General features: G+C 38.3%; 1 protein-coding gene across 1 annotated transcript; it reads left to right on the top strand.

Moving 5' to 3' along the window:
* The first annotated feature begins 24,156 nt into the window (after positions 1 to 24,156).
* Positions 24,157 to 25,127, top strand: LOC307024010 (myosin light chain, embryonic). The gene has a single exon (XM_079657778.1). The coding sequence runs from the start codon at positions 24,261 to 24,263 to the stop codon at positions 24,861 to 24,863; it is 603 nt and encodes a 200-aa protein (XP_079513904.1). The 5' UTR covers positions 24,157 to 24,260; the 3' UTR covers positions 24,864 to 25,127.
* The last annotated feature ends 537 nt before the right edge of the window (positions 25,128 to 25,664 follow it).

The following is a 25,664-nucleotide window of genomic DNA, read 5'->3' as shown; positions in this document are numbered from 1 at the left end:
GCTTACCTGCCAGTTGCATCAGTTTTGGCCAGTCCTGTGGACCCTCCTTTGGGGGGGTTATCTTTCAGAGCACGAGACACTGATTTCTGGCTTGCACAGTTCAGGTTTTTTGAAGATGCAGAGATTGATTTCACACGATGATTTGTACTTGTCCACCCAAGTCTCACTCATTATTTTTGGCACAGTATGTTTCTGTCAATCATTGGGGAATTGTAATGATTTCAATGTTTTGGCCACAAATCAAATCACATCTACTGAAGTGCTTGATGAGGTCTGAAGCAGTTATGAAGTAATCCTGCAGATGCATAGAAATGCAATGTATAATTTCTCTATATTTGACCCATTATACTTCATTAATAAAGGATTATTCTGTTGTTTAACGATTTTTGATTTCAAGTTGATACCATTTTACTGCATTTCTAATTAGATTACATTTCGTTTCAATGTTTTCTGTCAATATCACTTAAATTCAGGCTGTAGTAACAAACCAAGTTAATTTCAAGTCTCCCATGATAATAAGAGTAGATTGCACCTAGCTTATTTTTGAACATAAAATGAGTATCATAGTCAGTGTTCTTATCTTAAGCTCATACTCAATTGTTCTTTACAATAATTGAAAATCCAGAGAGCCTAGCTTAGCTGCACAGTACTTTACATTCAGTTGAGTTTCTGGAAATGTTACTCTGTGTGATTAAGGTGGCAACCGTATTGGACCTCGTACAGCATGTTAAAGAATAGATAGAAGCCACATACATCAGAATATTTTATATTGCCATCAACATTTCTGTTGTGTATTGCTTTAAAGACCAACCTTTCTTATTCACACCCACCTTTATGATATTGGTTTTATGACATTTATTATTAACTGAACATTGCAATGGAAAGCATTTTTGCAGGTTAAGCTGCAACCAAACTTGGTCTGGTCACAGATAAAACGTGGTGTAAATTGACCTTTGCGTCGGGTAGTCTGGACGAGTTTAAAGTGCTTTGTTGATAGCTGTTTTCAGGGTTTGATGGCTCCCAGAGCGAGGAGCTTGGGTCAGTCTGCCTTTCATACCAGGATCCTCTCATCCTCTCTAAAAGCAGCGCTCCACCGGGACATACTGACAGTTTGGTAATGGAACGGAGAGTTCAGAGCAGCTTCTCTTGAGAGGAATCTAATATTCTCGTTTTGGACGTGCAGGGTTGCGAGTTTTCAAATCCACTAGTTCAAATATGATACCAACAGCAGATGAGATCTCCTTTTTAATTCACAACATATTGGTTTAGAGATCAAGTTTTTTTCAGTGTTACATCATATTTCTTTGACTTACAACAAATCATGCCATAACCTTATTTGTATACATAGTGTAAATATTATAAGTAAATACAGCAGCTCTTTTTTAAGTTGACACATGTCAGCTTTTCTTGCAGTTTCTTTGAACTCCTTATTAAGTGAACACCGTGAATAAAACCTGGGTTGGGTTAAAATGACTATTTGCTTATCAGAGCGTTGCCGTCATAGTTACAAAATATAAACACTACAAGGTTATAAAACAGTCATGGTTAAACAAAAAATAAATGTTGTATACAGAAGGTAAACCCTAGTTGTCTCCGGTAGCAGTCTTCCATCAGTGTATAAACTGGATGTGTTCAGCCAGCCACAATACGGCTAGAAGCGGTTTGGCAGCTCTCACAGCTGTGCTAAACAGAAATTATGCTTCAGGTTGCAGCTTCATGCCCAAAACGCAATCCATTCATTGAGGTTTAGACTGCTGTGTCGTCTATTTATAAAAATAAAGTAGTTAATTATTTAACAGGATATGTAAACATAGCTTGTTTTACGCATTTGGACGGAAAATGCCAACGCTTCCTTTTTACAGTCACAAAGGTTGATTTCAGTGCAGGATGCCACCTAGGCTGCTTAGCACAAGGCACTGAATGACATAGTCTTATAAATGTGGGCTTACTATTGTGTGATTCCGTGGGAAAAAAATGCATCATTAGTAAATCAGCACTTTAGAGAGAACACTGTTAACTGTTTGAATTTGTTAATAAGGTGCAATTTGATGATTATGTAACAATACCCCTGATTGCCATTGAGTGTATCACAAAAGCCCAAATCAGGCATGCTATTTCTTGGGTGTAGTATGACCTGGGGACCTCATGTGATTTAGAAATTACCGCTTCGCTGTGTTTTCTGCAGCTTATTCACACAAGATAAGTCTATTTTTAAATGCAGTTTTATGACATTCTGCACAGATATGATTTCAAGACGTTTAACACATGTTAGTTTAAACATATAAGACTTAATTATATCTACATTTAATATTATGAATATTCTATACATATAATACAGTCATATTTGTATGTCCATATATGTTTATATAATACTCACCTAATCTTGATCACCTCTTGATCTGGTGTGCGTGTGAACAGTTCCTATGTTGTGTAGCATGATAAGCCACATTATGTTTTTGCCCAAAATGTTGTCAAAACACCATGTATTATTATTAAATGATATTCAATATCATACTGTATATATTCTATCCTGGGAAAAATTTAAGAAAAGGACACTAAATAATAGAGATGCCAATTCGCACAGCACTAATACTATCGCATGACCCCTGTGTTTGGTGAAATATAATAGATATGAAATATAAGTATTTGGGAGTGCAAGGAAAGATGTGCTCTTATATACACCTTAAAACACTTTATGACCGGAAACTAAAACACTCGTCACAATGGCAGGGGACAAGTAAAACCTCTCCAAACACTTTTTGAACATAGATATTTATATTTTTAGAAATCATACCAAACCAGCCTTAAAAAAATAGATGTGAGCTCACAAAATGCCAGATCTCTTCTACTGCTTCTTAAAGGAAGCGAATAATTAATTCAGTTGTACCGGTTGCTTGGTAACTGCATGCTTGGACGTTTTCATAGGTTTTATTTGTTCACAATGATCTCCTTGAGCAGTACACTAGCTAAGCTACTTCTTCAGTTAAACCTGTCTCTCTTCTTGTGCACACATAAACACAAAGCATTTCAGTATTACTATCTCCCTACTGAGGATCAGGAGCTGCAAGTGGAACAGCTACGTGAGCCGCATGGCAGGCCCGTATTTTACCTTCAGGCACTGGCTGTCAACATCTCGACCACAGAATTACAAATGAAGGAGCAGTTACTCGAATCACAACCATCAGTTTCTGCACACCAGAAAAGGGTAGCCATAGTATCTTAGTGAGTGCTGTGTTCTCGAAGTCATTAGTTGGAATACATTTAAGGTCACCTATTTCTGCAAAATCATTCTGAAGGTTTCAGGAAAAAAAGATTAGCTCTCTTTTTGTCTGAAAATGAGCTGATCAGATTTTGGCCACTTTATGATGTCATAACGATTATTTTGCTTGTGTAACCATTAGCCAATAACCAACGAGGGTAAAATCCCCCACCTTATCACCTGAATCTCCTCCTAGAGCACCATTGTGTTTTTTTAAAACTAAATATCTTGCAGAGGGGGGTTGGGAGTGGCTCCTTATTTTTTATCTAAATTAACAGACATATAATCTGCACTTTTGAAAAAGGGCTGAAACAGAGGGGATTATGGGATGCTACAATGATCTGTTTGGTATTTCGAGCAAAACACTTCAGATATATGTTTTGTATATATCTGAGACCTATAATATATTGATGAAAGACTGTATAATAGGGGACATTTAATTATATAATTTGCTATAATTATTGATATTTTTCTTTACTTTATTGTGTTTCTGTGTTTACAATAACCAAATATTAAAAAATCTAGAAATAGTTAATTGTGAATTATGGAATCACAAATGTACCATTTTGTTTGGTTTATCAGTTCAAACCGATGCAGTCTATCCTGTACTGAGACATAGGACATTGACATCTGATGACAGTACACGCCAGCAGCTATGTCTTTGGAGTGAGAAAGAACCTCAAACACTCATTTTACCCTTTGCTGTTTGTGTGAAATCTTATCATGCATTATTCACCAGTTGTGTGTCTTTATATAGAGTGTTTATATTGATTTCCTTTAGTAATGGTGGTATACATTTTTCCTTGTGTCTCACATAAACAGGCTATGGCTTCTTGGTGTTTATAGCCCTGCATAAAACTCCTTGTTCTCCATTTGGGAATGTAATCAGGTCTGTGAAGGAGAAAATAATAAGTCAAGTTAAACAATTTCAAGGGTTATCCAATGTTTTTCTTGAAGACAAATATGTTTGTTCAACACAAAGTCCACAATTGGATGGCTTTTCTCAATAGAGCCAGGTTTGTTCAACAATGTGCCATAAACTATCATCTTAGAAAATAGTGTATTCTCAATGTTCATTCTCTGACACAACAGTCAGAGCTAGACCTGTGGCAAAATGTTGGATGTAGTTGTGTAATATTACTAGTGTGAAGGAAATAAAAGGTGAATGTCGAAAGAAAAAATGTTTGCCCGAAGACAGCTGAGATAGAGGTGGAGGTGAGAAGGCCAAGCCCCCAGGAAGTGCGCCGGACTCTGAGGAAAATATTTGTTGTGGCCAAACGGCGGTACTACACTTCCGTATCAGTCGCTGGGCCCGGAAATACTTTTTCCCATTGACTAACATTGGGAAAGAGACGTCTGTAAATCGTTGGATACTTTTTTTAAAACTAAATAAACTACCCAGTATGAACATTTGTATAGCCCTTATTAAAAACATTCAGTCCTCAAGTTGTAAAATGTGTTAATAACGTTATTCTGAGAGTTATCTTCCTCGGCATTATGAATGCGGATCTAACCCATGGGACTGCGCCGCCCGGCACGTTCATGTGACGTGTTCAGTACTACATGAGTGTTACCTTTACCCATGGATGCACAATAAGAACGGATTATATGATTATATGAATACTTCTGTGACGTTTCGCTCTCTCAAAAGTTGGGCCATTTTGTCTTCATGCGCCAATGAGCAACTCTCATAGGAATGAACGAGGCCCCGCCTCCCACTTTGTATCCAGTTCTTATTATACATCCATGGAGAAGGCCTGACTAGGATGTCAGCATACTGAAAAAAGCACAAGATAATACATATTTATTAACACAATGTCACATAGACGTCACACAAAGGTCACGCTGAACTCTTGCAGGCAGTTAAGCTTGATTGGGAAGAGTGCAGCATTTACCGGACCTGTTAGCCAATCACCACAAGGAGATCAAGGTCATGTGGGTAAAGTCACAAACCTTTGGGACAAGACACTATATTAAATAAGAAGGAAGACGTTCCTTGTCCTTCTGGGCTGTCACCACGTCTGATAAGATCCACTAATCAAATGCTCTAGATTGCAGATGATAGAGGTTTGGGTTAAGGTCATGGCTGAAGCTAAAGCCGGATACGCTTGAAACCACCCAGTACATACGGCCTGTCATCTGACCAAGGTAAAGGTGTTTACTGCCAGACAGCGCGCCGCAGGGTAGAAAATATGCCATCATGTCTCCTTTCTCACCTCCTCACAAATAGGCAATCGCTACATGCAGTGCTTGTTGGATTTTGGTTTATGACAGTTACACAAAATTGGAAAGGTGTGAGGAAAGTCATGATTTTAGCCACAGAAAAGAGACTGTCTCATGCCATGCCGGGCTCATATTAATAATGTTGTTTTTTTCCATGGCAAACATATTCTTGGGTTGTAGCTTTTTGTGTTGCTCTTTTGTTCTCAATATTTTTTGCGTTTAATACTGACTACCCCTACTTATACTGACACAACTTGGAATACAAAACATGGTGTACTAACTGCAACATTATGTGTATTACAAGCTGTTACATGTTACAACAATCCAGCATGAGGGTACCATATGTAGTAGAAAAACTGGAAGTGGAGGGCAATAATGCACCTGTGTCATCATCTGTTCACCGTGTCACTACATTATTAAAACATGAACAGGAAAATTGCCATATGTGCATGGATACAACACACATAAACACAGTGTTTTCATGTAAAAATAAAGGGCAGCTTTTGTGGAAGAGTAAAGGAAATAGAGGTGCAAAAGGTAGACTAGTCAACTAGAGAGAATGTATTAGAGTTTTTCTGATTCGCTTTGGCTCAATTCCTAAATGAGAATTTGTTTGTAATTTTCAAAACAGTAAGTTCAAATCTCTTAACAACTAGTTTGTTGTTTTCAACAGATTTGATTTAGTCATTCATTCAAGCAAACTGGACTTGCTTGTCACATAAAGTATAAATAATTGTCTACAATTTGCAGAATGATCACTTGGCTTGCTGAATAAATTTGATGAGTTGATTCTCAGTGAAATTGTCAAACGCATAGGATCTTCTCAACAGTCTTTCGTTTTGTAATCCATCACATGCAAAATAATGTGTCATTATAATCTCTCAGACATACGTTTCCATATATATGATATGGGAAGTTTGCTGTTGGCCTCATTTGTAAGTTACATGCTATGCTGTTATATGTTATCACATTAAGGATCATATGTACATTTTATATTTGCTGTACATTTCACCATTTGCTACACAAATCAGTTTAAATGTATACATATAAATGTTCATATATTTGTTGTATACTACAGTATTGTAAAGTTTGGCTTTTTCCAGAAAGTGTTGACTTACTCTTGAAAATGCATTCTGAATAGCTCAGTGTGATACACAGTAGTTTCCAGCTAGACAAAATGAGCAATTTTGAGGAGCTACAGGAAGCAGTCAGTGTCAGCAAAAAAGTAGAACAAAACACTTCCAGGGTAAGGGAGAAACATCTATGTTTTGAAGTATTGATAACATGAGTAACTGTGATTTTCAATGAAAAAGGTTACAGTTAAATGTAACTTACAGTTTAGAGAACGTTATCACTGTTTCAGAAAATAAATAAATAACCCAAAGCAATGATGAAAAACTTAAAAAAGAAAAAGAGAGTTCACTTGGTTGTATATTAAAAGGCTCTGCAGTTCATGTATTCAACTTGTTTAATAAGCTGTATTCATATTGTTGCAGACTACCGAATACAAAAAACCAATTTTAATATTTATAAATAAGCAGCAAAGAGCATAACCAATGACACATCTCCAAGATAATTACAGTGCCTATCTAAGCATGCATTTCCCCCTACTTTCCTTATGTGATATCATAATAATTCCCAAATGGGGTAATGCTACACAGGGAAATGCCCTTGGAATACAGTACACATATTGTAATGGGCTATAATTAAAATATAGTCCCTTTTTTAAAAGCTGAATCACTTTTTTTTGCTGCTTTAATAAGGTAACACCTCTGCTGCCCAGGATTTGGATAGATTTCAACCACAAGATGGCATCGTGAAGACAGATGAGAGATGTTGATGAGTTGATGAGGTTAAGTGTAACATAACTTTGTAATTGGGTGTTTGTCACTTTGCACTAGGTCCCGTCATTCAGGGTCAATTTTAGCCCTGAGGAACGAAATATCTTTAGATTATTATTGTTTCGAAGCAAACATTTACTAAAAGTTGTTCCATCTTTAAAAACTCTCTAGAATATGTTTAAAACCAAACTGCCACATTATACATGATTACACCTTGTCAGTGTGACACCATATAAGTAGAAATATTTCATTAGCATGCATAGGAGATAGGAACCTCTAACTCAACCCACATCATTAACACACAAAAAAAATCAACACATGCAACAGTGAGTCAGAGGATGAATCTGTTCTGAGAAATAATACACACACATTGAATAACTGTAGCTCCACTTGGATACACTTTCAGTTTCTAGGCAGTGGCTTTTTCTATAGTAAAATATGTATACGCTTTGAGGCCTGGATATGGAATTACTTTTTGCTGTTATCTTTGTCATCTTCAGAAACTATTTGAGCATATCTAAAGAGACTTGGGTGCAGGTGAGAGCGACATGAAAAACCTAAGCTCAAAAACGACTCACAAAATATGTCCAAAAAGGTTTCCTTTTTAACTTAAAATATATTATTTTAATTGGTCCTTTTGATACCAAAAATAGAGGGGCAATACTTATCCAACTCATCCCAGGCAAGCATTAGCCTAGAAAACCCTTACTGTTGCAAAATTGTCAACTGTACCTGAAGGAGTCTTTGCGTTGACTTCATTTAGATCAGTCAGGAGCATTTTTATAATATTATATGTGGACAAACTTCAACAAATCAGTCCAAGCTTCAGCGGCAGACTGCAAAGAAGCCATTCTCTAAGCAAAAAACAATGTACTTATTGTCCTTATTTCACCCAAGAAGCAAATCATTCCATACCTGTGTGCAGCCAGTTGTTGCAGAGGTTTTTCCCCCTGCTTTTAGTAATTTTCTTGCAATTGTCTCCTGTAGGGATGTCAAAAAAGACTAGAATAAAGATCAGGCTAACAACATCCTGGAGACAAAAGGAAATGTGTTTGGAGAAAGCAGAGTTCTTTCCAGGGTGTCCAGGAGATGTAGGCTAAAAAAAATTCTTGAATTTGCTACATTATGAACAACAAAACCACGTTTAAATTGGTAGAAGAAGAGAACCTAAATGTTGCTTTTAGCAGCACAGTGATGCTTTACTAAATAAACAAGCAAAAGGTTAACATCAAAGGAGGTTTTATTAAGTTTAATTGTAATGCTAGCAATCTCTTTTCAACAACCAGACAGAATATTAGATAGAAACAAAACACATTAATTTAGGCTTATTATAAGCTGCAGATGGATGATACATAATGGTGGGCTTTTCCAGAAGCAACGTGGTGCACATAAACATGCTGAAGCCGAACATCAAGAGGATTTCTACTCCACCGTGAAAGGCATGCTCAAATCTATAGACAATCTAGCAGAACTGTGAAAACCATTTTACTGTGAGCTCATTGAAACAAGTCTACCTCTTGGCTACTTCTGTCAGTCTCTCAAGCATCTCACTGGTACACCACCTCCAGTTTGTTCCTGCCTTTTCTCTCATTGCCCTCGTCTTCCTCGCCTGGAAATATTGTGACAAATGTCTGGAACTCATTGCCAGCAGCTAATTGCATCATATTTTCACAGGCCTGAATCCTCCTAAAATGTGATTTTTGAGAACCCAAATGTTCCTTCAAATTGCCACCATGAACCATGCTACTGCACTGTTAAAAACACATTAAGCACAAATCATTAAGAGTTTGAGCTTTTTAATTATACATCTATCATCTCCAATGTCACCACTTCATTGTGTGAACGCAAGTAAAGGTCTCATGTACAGAGCTCAGACATTACGTCACACTGCGGTGAAGGAAGTAGTAAACTGGAGGAAAAGTGTATTTTGTCCCTTCTGCCTTACTCTCCAGCATGTTAGAAACATCAGTGAAACAGTTGTCAACTTCATTGTGCCTGGGGGCTTGCACCTTCTGCACCACAGCAAGAATCCTTCAAAAAACTGTTTCCACATCGCTTTGGAGATCTGTGATAAAAATCATGTCAACCCTGCACTTAAATTAAATAGCAGAGGCCTTCGAGGGACTACAGTGAGCAGGAAGGACATATCACAGATTTAACGGCCAACAATCTTTACACTGCACAAAACAAGTAAAGAAAGTGAGTATGCAAAAAACATGTCAAACTACAACAAATATGTTGTTCTGCCTTTAAAGTTTGTCAGTCATTTAAGGTTTTATAAGCTCAAAGTGTCAGAGTGAGCGCTCTGCGTTTGGTAAAATATACTGGACAAACAAGGCATCGATTTATGTCAATATCTCAGTATTTGGACAGTTTTACAAATCCAAAATAAGTAACTACAGTTAAGTTGAAAGTCCTTGTGGCTTTATTGGAGGACGTTTGAATGTAAGCTGGCTGTCTAGCTTCACTCAACAATAAAAATAATATTGCTGAAACGTATTCTGGCCATACCTTTTTTGATTGCTGATGTGTCATAAAGTTTTTAAATATTATAGGTTTTCAGTAGCTTACGTGTTTTCCTCAAGTTTTTTATGAATATTCGTATGAAAGAACACATATTAAAGCACATGCCTAATTGAAGCACAGGCAAAATGTCATGGGCTCATGACATATTCATTTCTTGTAAATATTTCTGATTCATGTGGTGCTGTATTTTGCCTTTTATATATACGGTAGGGGAACACAAGATGACAAGTTAATGTCTTGAATGCAATGATGGCTTTTATATTGTTATTGATAAATAATATAAACTTGTATTTTTTGTTTCTTTGGTTTCATGGTTCTGCCACGAGCTCACAAGACAGTTTTAGGTAAGACATGGGGATAACGTTCCAACACTACACTTAAAATCAGGCACCTGGCTTTCCAGATGCAATCATTTTATAAGTGTTTATGTCAAAGGCGACATTACAGAGGAGGTAGAGCGGTAGTCTGGTAATTGGACGGTTCCTTGTTTATTATCTTGCCCCTCCTGATGAGCAGTTTTGCATCTTGCTTTGTAACATCTGCTATTATTGTACGAAAATATGCTTTTCACGTGTTGGAGAGCTCCGTGATTGGTTTGTAGAATGTCCTTTTATACTGTAAATATAGTCCATTTACAGTTTTATGGGATCATTTCCAATAACATTGTTCAAGAAGGACAATAAAGGTTAACACTTTGAATTCATGTCAGTTTGTATATTGCCTGCTCTGCCTATAATGTCACTTTTAAAAACCCTCTGCGTATCCTAATTCATATCCTTTTTATGTAAAATGGCAAGTAAATTTGAACTTCATATTAAAGGCTGCTGTCATAGTTGTTTTGCAAAGCCATTTCTTCTAGGCATATTATAAAAAATGTGTACTGTATGTGCTTGGCCCTGGTGCTTATTTGTTGAAATAAATCCCAGAATGCTCTAAATGCTGTCATTGCTGCTGACTGTGGAGGTATATCACCCCACTAACTATCTGGGCCACAAAAACTGGATTCACCAATGGGGCAATGAAGGAATGCTGTGTGAGTGTGCTGTTATGAATCCATAAAGCTGTGTTTGGTGCAAGGGGGTATGTGTGTATTTTGCAGCAGGGCACAGCATGGCCATATTCTGTTAATGTCTGTTAGTGTGGGAGTCCGAAGCACAATGTCTAAATACCCAGAGCTGTTGAAGCTGCCAGAAGAGTAAACACACCCACTTTGATAGTTTTTCTCTCGAGATACTAACGTTTTTATCCCGGGGGATCATATGTGTGCTGGAGTTGTAGTTCCTGAAACAAACATTGTTGAGTACCATCATCTTGTATTGCATTATTTCACTCGGGAGACGTGGATTCCAAAAAGTGCTAGATATTGTAAGTACACCTGTTCACATTTTCCTGATTCTTGAAGAATTTATTAAATTATGCGCTGCCTTCCAGTCAGTATGAGACCAAGATTGAGCACAGCCTATACTTTCCGGCTGTCAACCTCAATGGTTATTGCTACAAATTTGACACCCTGAAGGCCGAAGCCAGGTTCTAACACACACAATTCCCCCAAAGCTAGACACGACTGCCAAACAAACCTCATCAAGTATCATCAGTGGCATATAAAAAACATATCCCAGAGGTCTAAGAGAAAGACTGCATGCCACTTTTATCACATGTATGTTGGACTTTATATTGAGGAGAGGAAACTCTGGAGGGAGTAATAATGTGTTTTTGATGTTCAAAATAAATGTCATCATGGCAGAGTGGAGAAAAAAGGTTAGAATGGGAAGCATTGGGAAACAGACTGTGACCTGCCTGTAAATACAGTATCTAGGCAGATCAGGGCGAATATTAAAGCCCCTTTTTGTGCACACCCTGCTTTCGATTTCCTTTCTTTTCCTTTTCATACAAAACACATTATCCACAGGTGTTTCCATTTTATAGAGCCGTATCTCATCATTCGTTACACCCACTCTTGGCATTTCTAAGAGTAGACATACTGTAGCTGATAAAGACTTTTCAATTTGTGTCCTGGGGTACAGCCGGTAGCAGCGTAGATTCACGATAACTAGTTCCCTTGTTTTAGTCCTCTTATCTCTATAATGCTGCCGTGGAGGCAGTTTGGTACCTATACACTAATTGGTAGATGATCCAAGGAGAATATGAATAATCTGATTGTAATAGTCATTACTTCCTTACTCACACACAATCTCAACACAGATACATTGGAACATATTCGGGTAGTATAACTCTACTCAATAAATATGTTGGATTGTATTCCTTCTGTCTGTGGTGTTTTCTTTATTCCATTCCTCTTTTTGCATCAGGCCTTGTCTTCACCTGCTGATTAGGATCAGCTGTTTGTAATTGGGTGAGAGGGAATGTAATCTGTTTACGCTGCAAAGTATTGTGATGACGGCCGCTGAGTCAATTTAAGAGAGTGTGGCACCAATTATATGTAGTCAGAAAAAAGGTTGATCACATGATTTAAGGACATGATGATACTTATTTGATCTGATACTTTGCTCTTTCTCCTGACATTATCACAACACGCGTGAATGCCATACATTAGTATCCAGCCATGCTCGTTGGAGAGGTGTAATATCCCAGCAGGCCTTTGTAATTCTCATCATCATCTCTGCTTTTATTTATGCACTCATTACATTTTGATGCAGTGGCCACAGCTGTTACTGGTGCATACCATTTAGTTCAATACAAAGCTCACACTTTAGGCGATTAATAGAGCATGAGCACCTGCCAAAACTGAAAGGCCGTGTCAGCAGCATGCACGTTTGTTTCTCTGATTTGTTTTGTTTTGCTTTCCTCTTATCTTCCCATACATCAAGTAGGTGTTGTACATCTGCTGAAATGTTGGATAACTGCAACTGTCTTTGTTGTTGGTGTATGACAACAGCGTAAACTGAGTCTGAGTGACCATCCAGAAGATATTTGTCAAACCCCTGCCACATTTGATTTCCTTTGGATTTATAAAAAACAGATCCAACCAACAGCTGAAAAGCTTGCACAAACTATTGGTTATAAACAGGGCATTTTAGAATTGCCTCGATGTTGTATCAAGGTGATGTGCTTGTTTTGCTGGGACATGTAGATATCCTGCATCTGTAAAGGCTGTGTTAGAATTAGTTTTAGCCATTCCAAGTTCCTTCTGCCCACATGTCGAAGTGTCCTTGGGCAAGACATTAAACTTTAAATTGCTCCCAATGGTCCAACTATCACCTTGCAGGGTATCTCACTGCCATCGTTGTGTGTAAATGGGTGACTGAATGCACATTGTTAAGCTCTATAGATAAAAAGCAGTATATAAATGCAGCTCTTTACCATTCACAAGAGAGATGCCTAAATGTTTATAGTGCAAATGTTTTAGGGGTTGTCGTTCCGAGTTGATTTGCTGCTTTCAAATGTCTGAAATCATGGTTCAAGGTTACCACAACTAATACTATTCTCCCATGTGATCTGTAAATTGAGAAAAAGTGTGACTAATGTAAATGAGTTACTGAAATATCTTGTTGTTTTCCCTATTTTCCATTACAAATAGGAGGTTTCATCTGAAATTGTATCTGACATGTGGGATATTTTTCCTGAGGGACAGTATTCAGTCAATTGATTACCCTTCTGTAACCTCAGTGTACACAGAATGCATGCACATATTTGGCGTGTTAAAACCCTTATTTACTTTCTTGCTTATTGACTTACTTAGAAAATGAATTCTATTCGTTTCCTGCCATGCAGCACTAGCATGCAGGCAAAACAGGTCAGCTCTGCAAGGGGCCAGAGCACAAAGGAGTCTCTGGCGCCAGTTTGCCAATGTGAGCATTGGAACACAGGAAATATAGATGAGGAAGCACATGCATTATTAATGACTGAGATTTTGGTCTGATGTGACACTGGCAGATTAACCTACTATCCAAATTTGATTCGACACCCCAACAGAATACTTTACAATCCTAAGAAACAGATGAAGCAATGCATTTAATTCTTAGCTAATTCAAATGTTTTATCTTTGTGACATTTATAATGTCCATCTCCGCCTTTGTAAAGGGCAGGAGGACGGATTAGTCCCCATTGAATCTACATTGTAAAGTATGCAATACTTTTGAAATCCTGAAAGAGTGAAAGAGTAGACAAAATAGATTGTAGACACAAGATCAATTGTAAAGCCAAAGGAAAATGTTAGTCCTATTTCATAGATTATTTGTGCATTTGCCTCAACACAGATTATGAATATCTATATTAATATAATATACTGACTGTCCTCAGTAAATTCAGGGACATTTGAAACGTGTTCTGTAGGATTAAATGTGTAGTGTTTCTAATTATACCGCAGAACTAATAATCTGGGTGTAACAGCTACATTCATTGAATAACATAAAAAGTCAGAAGTGTCACTCTACTTGTCTTCTAATTAGAATCCTCCACAGTCTGGTCAATATTCTTTCCAAAACGAAAGCACAAATATCCTGCTTCCTGCTCTGTGGTCACATCTCTCACTAAGCAGAGTGACTGGCCTTGTTGGAAGAAGACCCAGATTTGTCAGAAACCAATTTATGTACGGGATTGCTTCTTCTGTTGCCCAGCAACTGACCTTGACTCATCGTCTCTGCCTCACCAGACGTGAAGATTGAGATGGCCGAGCACTTGCAACTTTGACTTATGTCTTTCAGCCCAGAGAGAGATGATGAGCCAACTCAGACATTTTAAATGAATATCAGAACATTTTATCCTAATATCCTTACTTACTGAACCTCTTATTTTTGTATTATTCCAAATAGTAATCCTAAATTAAATGAATGAAGAACCTCTTTAATACTGTTTTTATTCAAATGCTTTTGATCTACATAAGTTGGCACAGAGGAACCTACTATTCTTTTTGGTGTCCAGAAGCAAATGTCAATTCAATTAAATTCAAAACCTTTATTTATCCAAGTGAAATCCCATTGAGATCATTGATCTCTTTTTCAAGGGAGACCTGCAGCAGTAGGTTCCACATGAAGACATAAAAACATAAACAACAGAACAAAAAAAGGACATCATACAGCAAAGATTACAGGGATTACAATTTACATATCTATCCACATGTACAGGTACCAACAGCATCTGATTGTGTAGCATCCAACCGAGCTTTAAAAACATGTAGTGGTACCAGATTGGTCATTTTCCATTCTTTTTGCAGACTGTTCCATGTTAGTGGAGCTGCACATCTAAAAGCTTTCCTCCCTAAGATAGTCCTAGCACTTGGCACATTTAATAAAGCCACAGCATGCGATCTCAGGCAATAACTACTTTAAATTCGCAGAGAGATCAGGGAGCAGATATAAGATGGTACTTTATCCAACATGGCTTTGCAAATGAAAATGTACCAGTGACTGAGCCTCGATACAGTAAGTGATGGCAAAACCGCCTTGGTATACAGTGTACAGTGATGCGTAAGTGCTTTACAATTTGTCAAAAATCTCAGTGCACTGTGAAACGCAGCATCGACTGAGCAGGAGCATTCATATAGATCAGATCACCATAGTCCAGCGCAGGTTAAAAGATCACAGTGACTAGCCTTTTCCTGGCCTCAAGCGAGAAACAGGACTTATTTCTGTAAAAGAAACCTAGTCTAACCCTCAGCTTTTTAAGCAGGTTATTTACATGAAATTTAAAAGTGAGACAGTCATCAAGCCAGATACCCAAGTATTTGTAACAAGTAACCACTTCAAGTTGTATTCCTTGCATAGTTACAATATCCAAAGCAGTCTCTGGTGTATTTTTAGCTTTAGAAAAGAGCATTACCTTGGTTTTATCCACATTTAAAATAATCTTAAGCTCAGAGAGCTGAGCCTGAATAATGTTAAAAACAGCCTAACAACAGCCTCCTTGATGGAGGGACCTGCACAATACATCACGGTATCATCCGCATACAAATGTAAGGTTGCTCCTTCGACATTTTCACCTAAACTATTAATATAGATAGAGAATAATAGCGGACCTAAAACTGAACCTTGTGGTACACCATTAGTGATGTTTAACCATTCAGAAGACAGCCCATCAAACTTAACACATTGGGACCTTTCAGAGAGGTAGTTCACAAACCACCCCACTGCATGGCAGGATAAGCCAATACTGAGTAGCCTCTGCTTCAAGATGCGATGATCAACGGTATCAAAAGCTTTGGATAGGTCAACAAATAGAGCTGCACAACTTTGCTTATTATCTAAAATACTCGTAATATCATTTACCACTTTCATTGTGGCAGTGATGGTGCTATGTTGCTTTCTGAAGCCTGACTGATGTTTAGACAGGATGTCATTGTTACATAAAAACACCTTTACCTGCTCACTCACATAGGCTTTCAAGAACCTTGGCCAGAACTGACAATTTGGAGATGGGTCTATAATTGTTTAATAGGGTGGCCTCCCCTCCTTTTAGTAGTGGTAGGACATACGCTGACTTCCATAAACGTTAAAACTGCATTGTGAAATAAAAGCAACATGATCATTTGATTGAAATAAAAGCAAATGGCAAGTGTTGCATTCAGCACACGACCACTGTTTTATTCTTTTTTTTAGCATACAAGCTCTTTCCTGAAAAAAACATTACTGGCATTAAGCCAATTCTGGGACAACTGTACATGTGAAATTAATGCTATGCTGGTCAAAAAAATAATTAGCGCAACATTGGCCCACCTTCACCCACATTTAGCAAATAAAATGTTACATTAAATACAGACTGAATAAATCTAAATGTAGTTCCTACAATAACCAAAGCAACATTTTCTCCAAATGCCAAACCCACTGTGAGTCCACGTGTGAGGCATTTTTATGGTTGCTTTTTTGTAACATCTTTATTCTTGAGCATTCTAGCTGTTTCAATATTTGTATGGTTCAATGTAAAATCTATTTTCTGCTTGAAATACATTATGATCTTTGTTATGGCTATGCAATCTTGTCTGTTGTGTCAGAACACATTTCTTGTGAGTCCAGACACAGTTTATTTTCACGGAGAGGCGCAAACAGGAGAGATGCAAAAAAGTTTTGGGTCCACATTTCTGTGTTACATAGTGAACGGACTGCAAATACATGTTTGGTCCACTTTCACCGGGATTATGGGTCTAAATTAAACATACCGGCATTCCAGCTGAGAAAAGCACCTGGTAAGCTTTGAGGAAAACATCTCATAAGCCTGTGTGCTGCTGGGATAAACAGGTAAAAGCCATTCAGAGACACGCTCCAAACGCAGCATCAGAGGCACATCGGAAATAGTCCAGCTGAGCAGGAGAGGATTCTGCCACCAAGCCAAGTACTCTGTAGAGAATAGGGGTGGTATGAATAGCTTGGAAAGTTCCCTAATCTCCCCGTCAGAATTCCAATCCAAGCCTGTGAGAAGGAGGCATAGTGCTCATTCCTGGTGAGGGGGATGTGCGCTGTGATCTCGCAGCTACAGTATAGTCGGTGCAGCCCTACTGTAAGCTGACTGACCCAACTAAAAGTGGATAGTTTATATAGGGTCAAATTATGCAAGTTATTTAAGGTCATTGTTTCTTGCCATTGTGTGTTGGCTTAAGAGTCAGGCCATTTTAAATTGTTTTTGAAGTTGCCACACTGAATTATCGTCAACAATGTCCCCAAATAACCTTCTACATGGTTAAATGTGTCGCAGCTACAAAGATATTTAACAAAAAATTATGAATGAATACATTTCAAAACATACACAGATAATGTTTTTGTGAGGAACCAATAACATTTATATCTATATTTAACAAGATTGTGAAGTCACCTTGTAATTAGTATTAGATCTTTCTTTATTAAAGGTTTACCCTCCGTAATATCGACAACAGCAGGAGACCGAGGGGTAGAACTAGGACCAGGTGGAGGGATTATATCTCTTCGCTGGCCTGGGAGCGCCTTGGAATCCCCCAGTCAGAGCTGGTTGATGTGGCCAGGGAAAGGAAAGTTTGGGGCTCTTCTCCGCGACCCGACCACGGATAAGCGGGAGAAGATGGATGGATGGATGGAATATCGACAACAGAATTTCCACCTATCTCTGTGTTGTTGTTAAGCCAACCTGCGTATCAGAATATAATTGTGCTTTATTTTTTAGCTAGGCTGGTTTATCTGATTGGTCTCCTAAAGGAAACAAGATACACCAATTTAATGATCACATGATCATCTGATTCAGAACATGACATGCTCTCCTCTCTGGTTAAATGCCCGGTGAGTTAAGTCACTGCTATTGTTGCTATGAGCGCCGACTCTCAATGCTTGGCTTCACTGATGGTTTACCCTTTTTGTTAATGACAAAGGTCACTACTATATATAACTATCTACCTGAAAGACACACAGTCTATCCACTTCAGGGCTTTTATGCAGCGATGTTTGTGTAAAAAGATCATTAGCAAATACCGTTTACCTAAAAGGGTGTCTCAGAATTGTATTTCAGATTCAAGAAAAAAACATATAAATAATACAAATTCTGAACCCAAAATGCAATAAATTCAATGTGTAATTCTTGGCTACTACTATTTTAAATGTTGCATTATAAAACAGTGGGATGAGTATCACAAATTGACTCCACTCATTTCATATACATCGTCTCTTTATCATGTTGTAAACTTATTGTGTTTTGATTAATTTCAAATTGCTTGCTTTGCTTCAGTAGAGTGTGAAATGCACTTTCCCTTTTGTAGTTTTCCAATTTCTATCATTGTGAGCAGGGGAAAGAGTATGGGGCGGGCAAAGAGAATGAACACATGGATGTCTGGTGTAATTAAGAAACTGAAGCATTAGAACAGGCATTTCCTTCACCAGTTATAATTCATCAAACATGGTCTTAATTAAATTGTTTACACAGATGTCTGCAAGCTGGTTCCTGCAACAGTCATTCCATTATTATTGCAATATTATTACCGGACTCATAAGAAAAGTTTTGTGTGACTTTCCACTCCACTCCACCGAATAGAGGAAATTCATTTATATTTCAGATTAGCTAATCCAAAAGAGCTATACCTCATTTGGAGTTTGCTACGGAAATGGCTCAGTTGTTTGCAGTGGCAGCTGTTAGTTATAAACCATTGATGTTTGAAATTCTTCACTGTCAACACAAAATTAAATCTTGATGGGCAACTGCTAGGTGTTATTTTGTAAATTATGATGCAAATATTTAAAGTATTTTAAAGTGGGACGTAAAAAGTCAGTGGCTTTTCATACTGTGCATACTTTTTGGTTTGGATTGGGGATATCTCAAGAACCAAAATAAAGTAATGTCTTTTTTTGTTTCACATTGATGACAATCCATAACATTATTTTTGTTCTTTTTATTATGATAGGTGAGCAAGAAAATTCCACACACAAAACAATGAATTTGTCTCCGGGGGTAAAAAGGAGCTCATGTCTGCTTCCCTTTTTAGCCACTTAACAAAACAGTGAATATTTTAAGTCTAAGTCACGCCCTTTCAGGGCCATAGAAGGAATGCAACCGCTGTCTCAATCACTCTCTTTTATTAGCCTGGACTAGACAATTGGTCTGCCTGCCTCATTCCCACTGTTATCTCTGGGATTAAGGGCTTGCTGTCTTTGACCATCCTCTCTTCGCTTGGTCACAGATATAAACAAACCCTCAACTAAAACAGTAATGGAGGCACACTTGCCCACACATGACTTACCGTGTGGGGTTAAAAGGGGATGATTGACTTTAGGTAGGGTTTGGTGGGTATAGTTTTTTTTACGTTTCCTGCTCAAACATATCTTAGAATAGCTACAATGAATGTGGAGCTCCATGGAGCTTATACATTCTCTATTTCTGACAACCACTAGTACAATATTTCACATCCGAGTGATTTCAGTTATTGTAAATATAAAACAAAAATAATGGACCTAAAAAATAAAGCACAGTATATTGTATTTGAAAGTCTTGATCATTGACATCGATACTCTTTTGTTACTTGGAATGGGTACGAATGGCTATCAGGAAAAAACGAAAGGGCTATCCTCTTTCTGTTTTAGGTGTGCAATGGTTGATAAATAAATCAAGCCTTAATTTTCCTGGGAGATCCTACCCGGTGGTAGACAGAATTGCAAGTTAAAAACAAGGCTTTTAGGGAACCAATATAACACAAATAGTGTCATTATTCTATAGCTATGATATTGTGCATTGATAATCAGATCTGTTCTGCTTCTTTAAAAATAACAGTTTTTGGCTACATTGCATACTGAAGAGCACAATGGTAAATCGGTAAATTCATGTGCAGTATATTACTGCATTTGAGACAGAACTGTCAATGTATTTATCTGTACTGTGCATATGGATCATATCTTAGTTTTATTAATTTCCCTCATATATGATTAAACTATCATCTAGGTTTGGATCTGTGTCTGCTTTCTGCACAATTGTGTTGTCTGCGCCTTGACACAGGGCCGGCCCTTGCCATAGGCAGTATAGGCAAATTCTAACGGCGCATCAACCCATACACATATACACATATACATACATACATACATACAACAGAAATATAAAAAACAAAAACACAGGGAATAGTAAGGTGTCATGCTCCGCTCTGACTAGAAGGCTAGGGCGAAGAAGTGTGTTTTTAGTGAGGATTTAAAAACCCCTAGTCTCTCGGCCAACCTCACATGGAGGGGCAGAGTGTTCCAAAGCCTGGGGCCAGCGGCGTAGCAGTGTTAGGGAATATTGTGTTTAGTGAGAATTTAACCTAGGGGCAGTATGTACAGTAAAAAGAGGATGGGGCCCAGGATAGAGCCTTGGGGAACCCCACAGGTTCATAACAACACAATTTCCCGATTTTGGATCAACAAAGTGCATCTTATTATTTTATACTAACAGAACTACGCCTATATTGCGTACAGTGCCTATAAACTATGGCACCCCCCCCCCCCCCCCCCCCCAAATCAATTTGAACTGCCCCAGTAAAAATCTGAGGTTTATGTGGATAGGATACTAAATACATTTGCACACATCTTGTGTCCATATCTTTCTTTGGTGGTCATGCCACAACCGTGCACGTGCATGCATGTGCGAGTCATAGTGAGTGTCTGCATTTTGGGGGGGGCGCCAGCTAAATTCTTGCCTAGGGCAGCAAATTGGTCAGGGCCGGCCCTGCCTTGACATACTCATAAGTATTTCTTATCTGTGCTGACTGCATCCTCAATATCAATAAAATGTACACAATTGGGTTAATACCTGCCTGGACACTTTAAACATAGCCTCACCTTTACCCCCTGACCAAAAGGAATGTCCATATAAAAATCATTGGTTTCTCCTTGAGACCTCGACCTCACACATCATTTTTTTTTAATCAAAGCCAATTTAACAAGCAACCTGGACATTGTTAATTCAAACTTTTTTGATATGGTTTTATGATAATGTAGATATGTATTTGTCTAACCAGTTCATGCACTTGTATTTACGAATATTCACTTTGAAAACCTTGTCAAAGTGTACCCTTTGAAATTAGCAACAGTAGCTGATAGTAGGGACCAAGGACATTACCACTTCAACTTCAGATGCTGAAAGCAGCAATCCACTGGTTCAATCATTGTAATAGCAGTGTACTGATTGAAGCCTTGTTTAAAATAAGTTGTAAAGGGAAAAAAGGAACACAATTCATTTTATGTCACATCCACATGTGCTGCTGAGTGAAAGCTTAACAAATTCTCTGCTCCAGAGTTTCACTTGACTTCTTACTTGACTTGCCTCATCATAGGATTACACTTGACTTGAAATACCACTGACCTAACTTGATTTGACCAAGTAAGAAGGACTTGGAACTTGCTTGGGGTTTGGAGCACTTGACTTGAGTCACATGTCTGTGTTTACCTTTTCAAAATGTGAACATGTCAACCAGCATCTGCCTTACCCTGAAGGTCACTATGAATGTGAGAGGTTATATTGCTCTTACATGTATTTTACTTGTGTCCTATTACATCATACTATTAGGTGACACAATAATTTCACAATTTATGTTTGTTCACTTTAGGTAATATTAGGGAAATACCTGGAATATTGTGTACAGTATATGGTGTTTCAGTGTAAACTTTCAATTTAGTCTCACTCTTTGTTTCTGTCCGACACAAACGTGCATAGGCACGTACACACTTAAAGAAGACAAATTGGGTGTCAGTTTTATAACCATGTGACCTCAAAAACAAAGAGATGGTAGATAGTGATCTTTGGCTAAGGACATACTGACAAACAAACACAAACAATACACTGCCCTAGGACTTCAAAGTCTAGATTGACGGATCAAGGGAGACTGGCATGAATATAGAGAAGGGTAAATGTGATGATCGCATGACAGGCTTTAGCTGTCTTAAACTGAGTTGATAAACTGTGATGCATGCATAAATTAAAGTTCTTATGATTAAGATTGTGTCACAGAACTGCACATCCTATGTACACCCTCGCTCCCATAAATGAAATGAATGTTTGGTTGGTTAATTTATCATTCACTGAAGGGTATTACAGAGTTGTCATCTACATAAAGTCAAGTGACATATTACGTATTTATAAACTAAAGACATAATGGAATTGCTTTGCTTGCTTTAACCTTGTAACCGTGCAACATATATGCAGGGATGCACCATTACCGCTGTTTTTCAGACCAAGTACAAGTACAAATACTTACATGTGAGTACTTGCCGATACGAGTACCGATACGAGTACTTAATACTGTATAACCTTTACAGTTTGACTTTTCACCCCACCTCTTGACAATTTAGCAGAGCTTATTACACAGCTTAGTTGAAAACTTGACTCTGATGGTCAATTCGGACATTTCAGAGGTTAGTAATACTGTTGAACAAACCTCAGCTAAGCATAATAATGATCAACGGAGAGAAAGGAACAGAGGTTAAAAGGAGTGCTGGACATCAGATAAATCACCAGAAGAAGGCATACAGGAAGTAAACGGAAACACGGTATGGGCTCTGGCATTGTTTAAGGACTTGTCAGTGGAAAATAAACTGTGAACAGACTTGCACAATCACAGAAAACATCGGTCAGTGCTGCCGTTCCGTGTAAATTAAGTTGTTGTTGGCGCAGTTCCAGTCGTTGGTGTGCCTTGGAACAGAGTTTTTTTTTCTTAGCATAAGCATTACGATCAACTAAAGTCAATAAAATATCTCCATTAATATTGGGAGTCAAGTCGTTCGTATGTTTAGTATTTAGCCGTCTCATAAGCAGGATAATAAGTTCTCGCTGCACATTATCCATTACATAGTTTGCAGCCGGCTCTACTTTTGTCATCATTGCTTATCCTAAAATATTTCCAAACTTCAGGATTTGCTTCTTCTCCGCCTACCTGCTCAACTTACGAAAGGTTAACGTCACGTTGCCGTAAAGCGGTATTGAGTGTGGTTGAATCTGAGATTATAAATACAAGTACAGTATCGGACTGATATACATGGTATTGGTGCATCCCTACATGTATGTAGTATACTGTACACAAAGCTTGTCATGGGAACACAAAGGAAATGGAAATATATAAAATAAACATGTGTCATCATTTTGAATAGGTGCCATCTCTCAACTTGGAGATGTGTTCTCAAAACAAAATTCACTCAAACTCTTTCCGCTGTTCCAAAAAACTGTGAAAATGGTAATTGTTCTCTCTAAATGCAACACTAGAATTGGCACATATGTGGCTTATGTACAATTTGTAAACTATATGTAGTAATGGGAGAATCCAAGCAAAGTCCTAAACATATCGTTGAGCACTGATGATATCCAAACACATATCTAATCTCAACTAAAACAATTTGGCATTCCTTCTGTCTCTTACCTGACCCTAACCACCATAAAGCTATAGCACAAAATATAAACCATATTTAATCCATGTCCCTCAAGCCCTATCACCATAGTGTCCCAAAAGAGAATGCTTTCTCTTACTATAAAATGTTTCATGATAACAAGTCCCAAAGTGCGCTGATCCATCATGAGACCTCTGAAATGAAATAATTAACTATGTGTGTGTTTGACGTTCTGAAAAAAAGCATTGTTCCAGAAAGCAGTGTTTCCTAGACTTTCAGCAGTTAGCCAGCAAAGCTATTTTTGTCCCCCTCCCTCATGGGCTAATACATTGTGCTGTGATCCCTTTGTCCATCAGAGAGACAGAACATTTTCGGCCTAATGCAACTGGACCCCCGCTTATGACAGCAAATATCCCTGTTGGCCAGATGACAGCAGCTGAGCACAATACTTAATGTTGACATCACTTGCTAAGGGAATCTATTTCAGGTTTCTTCCTTGTATAGTGTGCTGTTAGAAATTGCTCTACTGCTCCCTAGACAAACCACATATAAAAGCTTTGGAAGAAGAGGTGGCCCTGTGTGGTCGGGAATCCTCTCCAATCCCTTCAGACTCTTACTTGTTTTTCCAGCTAGTACCAGCTCACCTCTGAATCCCTTGACAACATGGCACCTAAGAAGATTGAACCAAAGAAACCTGAGCCCAAAAAGCCAGAGCCTAAGAAAGATGCTCCTACAGCGGCTAAACCAACTCCAGAGCTACTGCCCGAGCCACCCAAGGAGCGTGCGTTCGATCCCAAAAGCATCACTCTTGAGTACAATGCCGACCAGATTGAGGAGTTCAAGGAAGCCTTCACCTTGTTTGACCGCACACCGACTGGAGATATGAAGATCACATATGGCCAATGTGGAGATGTGATGCGAGCTCTGGGTCAGAACCCTACCAACGCAGATGTGCTCAAGGTGCTCGGAAAGCCAGGGCCAGAGGACATGAGCACTAAAATGGTGGATTTTGAGACCTTCCTGCCAATGCTGCAACATATCTCCCGTGCAAAAGATCAAGGCAACTTTGAGGATTTTGTGGAGGGGCTGAGGGTCTTTGACAAGGAAGGCAATGGCACCATCATGGGAGCAGAGCTGCGTCATGTGCTGGCGACACTGGGAGAGAGGATGACAGAAGACGAGGTGGACAGACTGATGGTTGGGCAGGAGGATACCAATGGGTGTATCAACTATGCCTCCTTTGTTAAGCACATTCTCTCTGGATAAGCGTGACATTTAACCATATAGACTTTACCTAAGTTTTGTTCACTTTCTGGATCCTTGCTAAACATTTTGAGCATTTAGAGGTGATCATGTCACTTAGTGGGTGACATTATTAGTATGTCAAGAGCAGCAATTAATGTTCAATGCAAAAAAGTCTGCTGCAAAACCTATGATAAGTTATTTTTAATAAGCACTCTGAAGTATTATGAAATGCCAGTGAGATAACATAAAGAAAAACTCTACTAATAAAGAAAATATAATTACAAACTGCCTCACAAATGTCATTTCGGTATAAACAACATTCACATTTGAAGGACTGCTGATAAAAGTGCTCGTTTTCTGTCTATTCAACGTTTCGCATCAACTATGCTAATGTGATTAGGGGAAAGTATTGTTGGTAGACGAAAAACAAATAGGATTTGGCTCCATCTGAAAATAGAACAGATTTGATTCTATTCTACTTAACACAAAGACTGTGTGAATGAGCTAGCTTGTCATTGTGCTTGAGGGGCAGCTGCTGTGGATCAAGATATACTCCCACACGCTGGACACATACACACACAAACACACATGCATACACTCATCCAGTTCCTTCTGACAACTACGAGACAGGTGCTCCAAGGACAGGCCCTCGCTTCTGGTGCAGTGGCTGACAGAGTAATTTGTGTTGATGTTTTAGGATTAACACAGTCAGTGAACAGTGTATAAATAACATGTTTAGGTTTAAACGGTTACATTTTTTTATGACAGAACATCTACTTAGTCATAACTATCCACAACCAACACTTGATAGTTCACATCAAC

This window comes from Notothenia rossii (assembly GCF_949606895.1).
Source record: "Notothenia rossii genome assembly, chromosome: 11".
NCBI classification, from domain to species: domain Eukaryota; kingdom Metazoa; phylum Chordata; class Actinopteri; order Perciformes; family Nototheniidae; genus Notothenia; species Notothenia rossii.
This window is presented reverse-complemented; position numbering and strand designations above follow the sequence as displayed.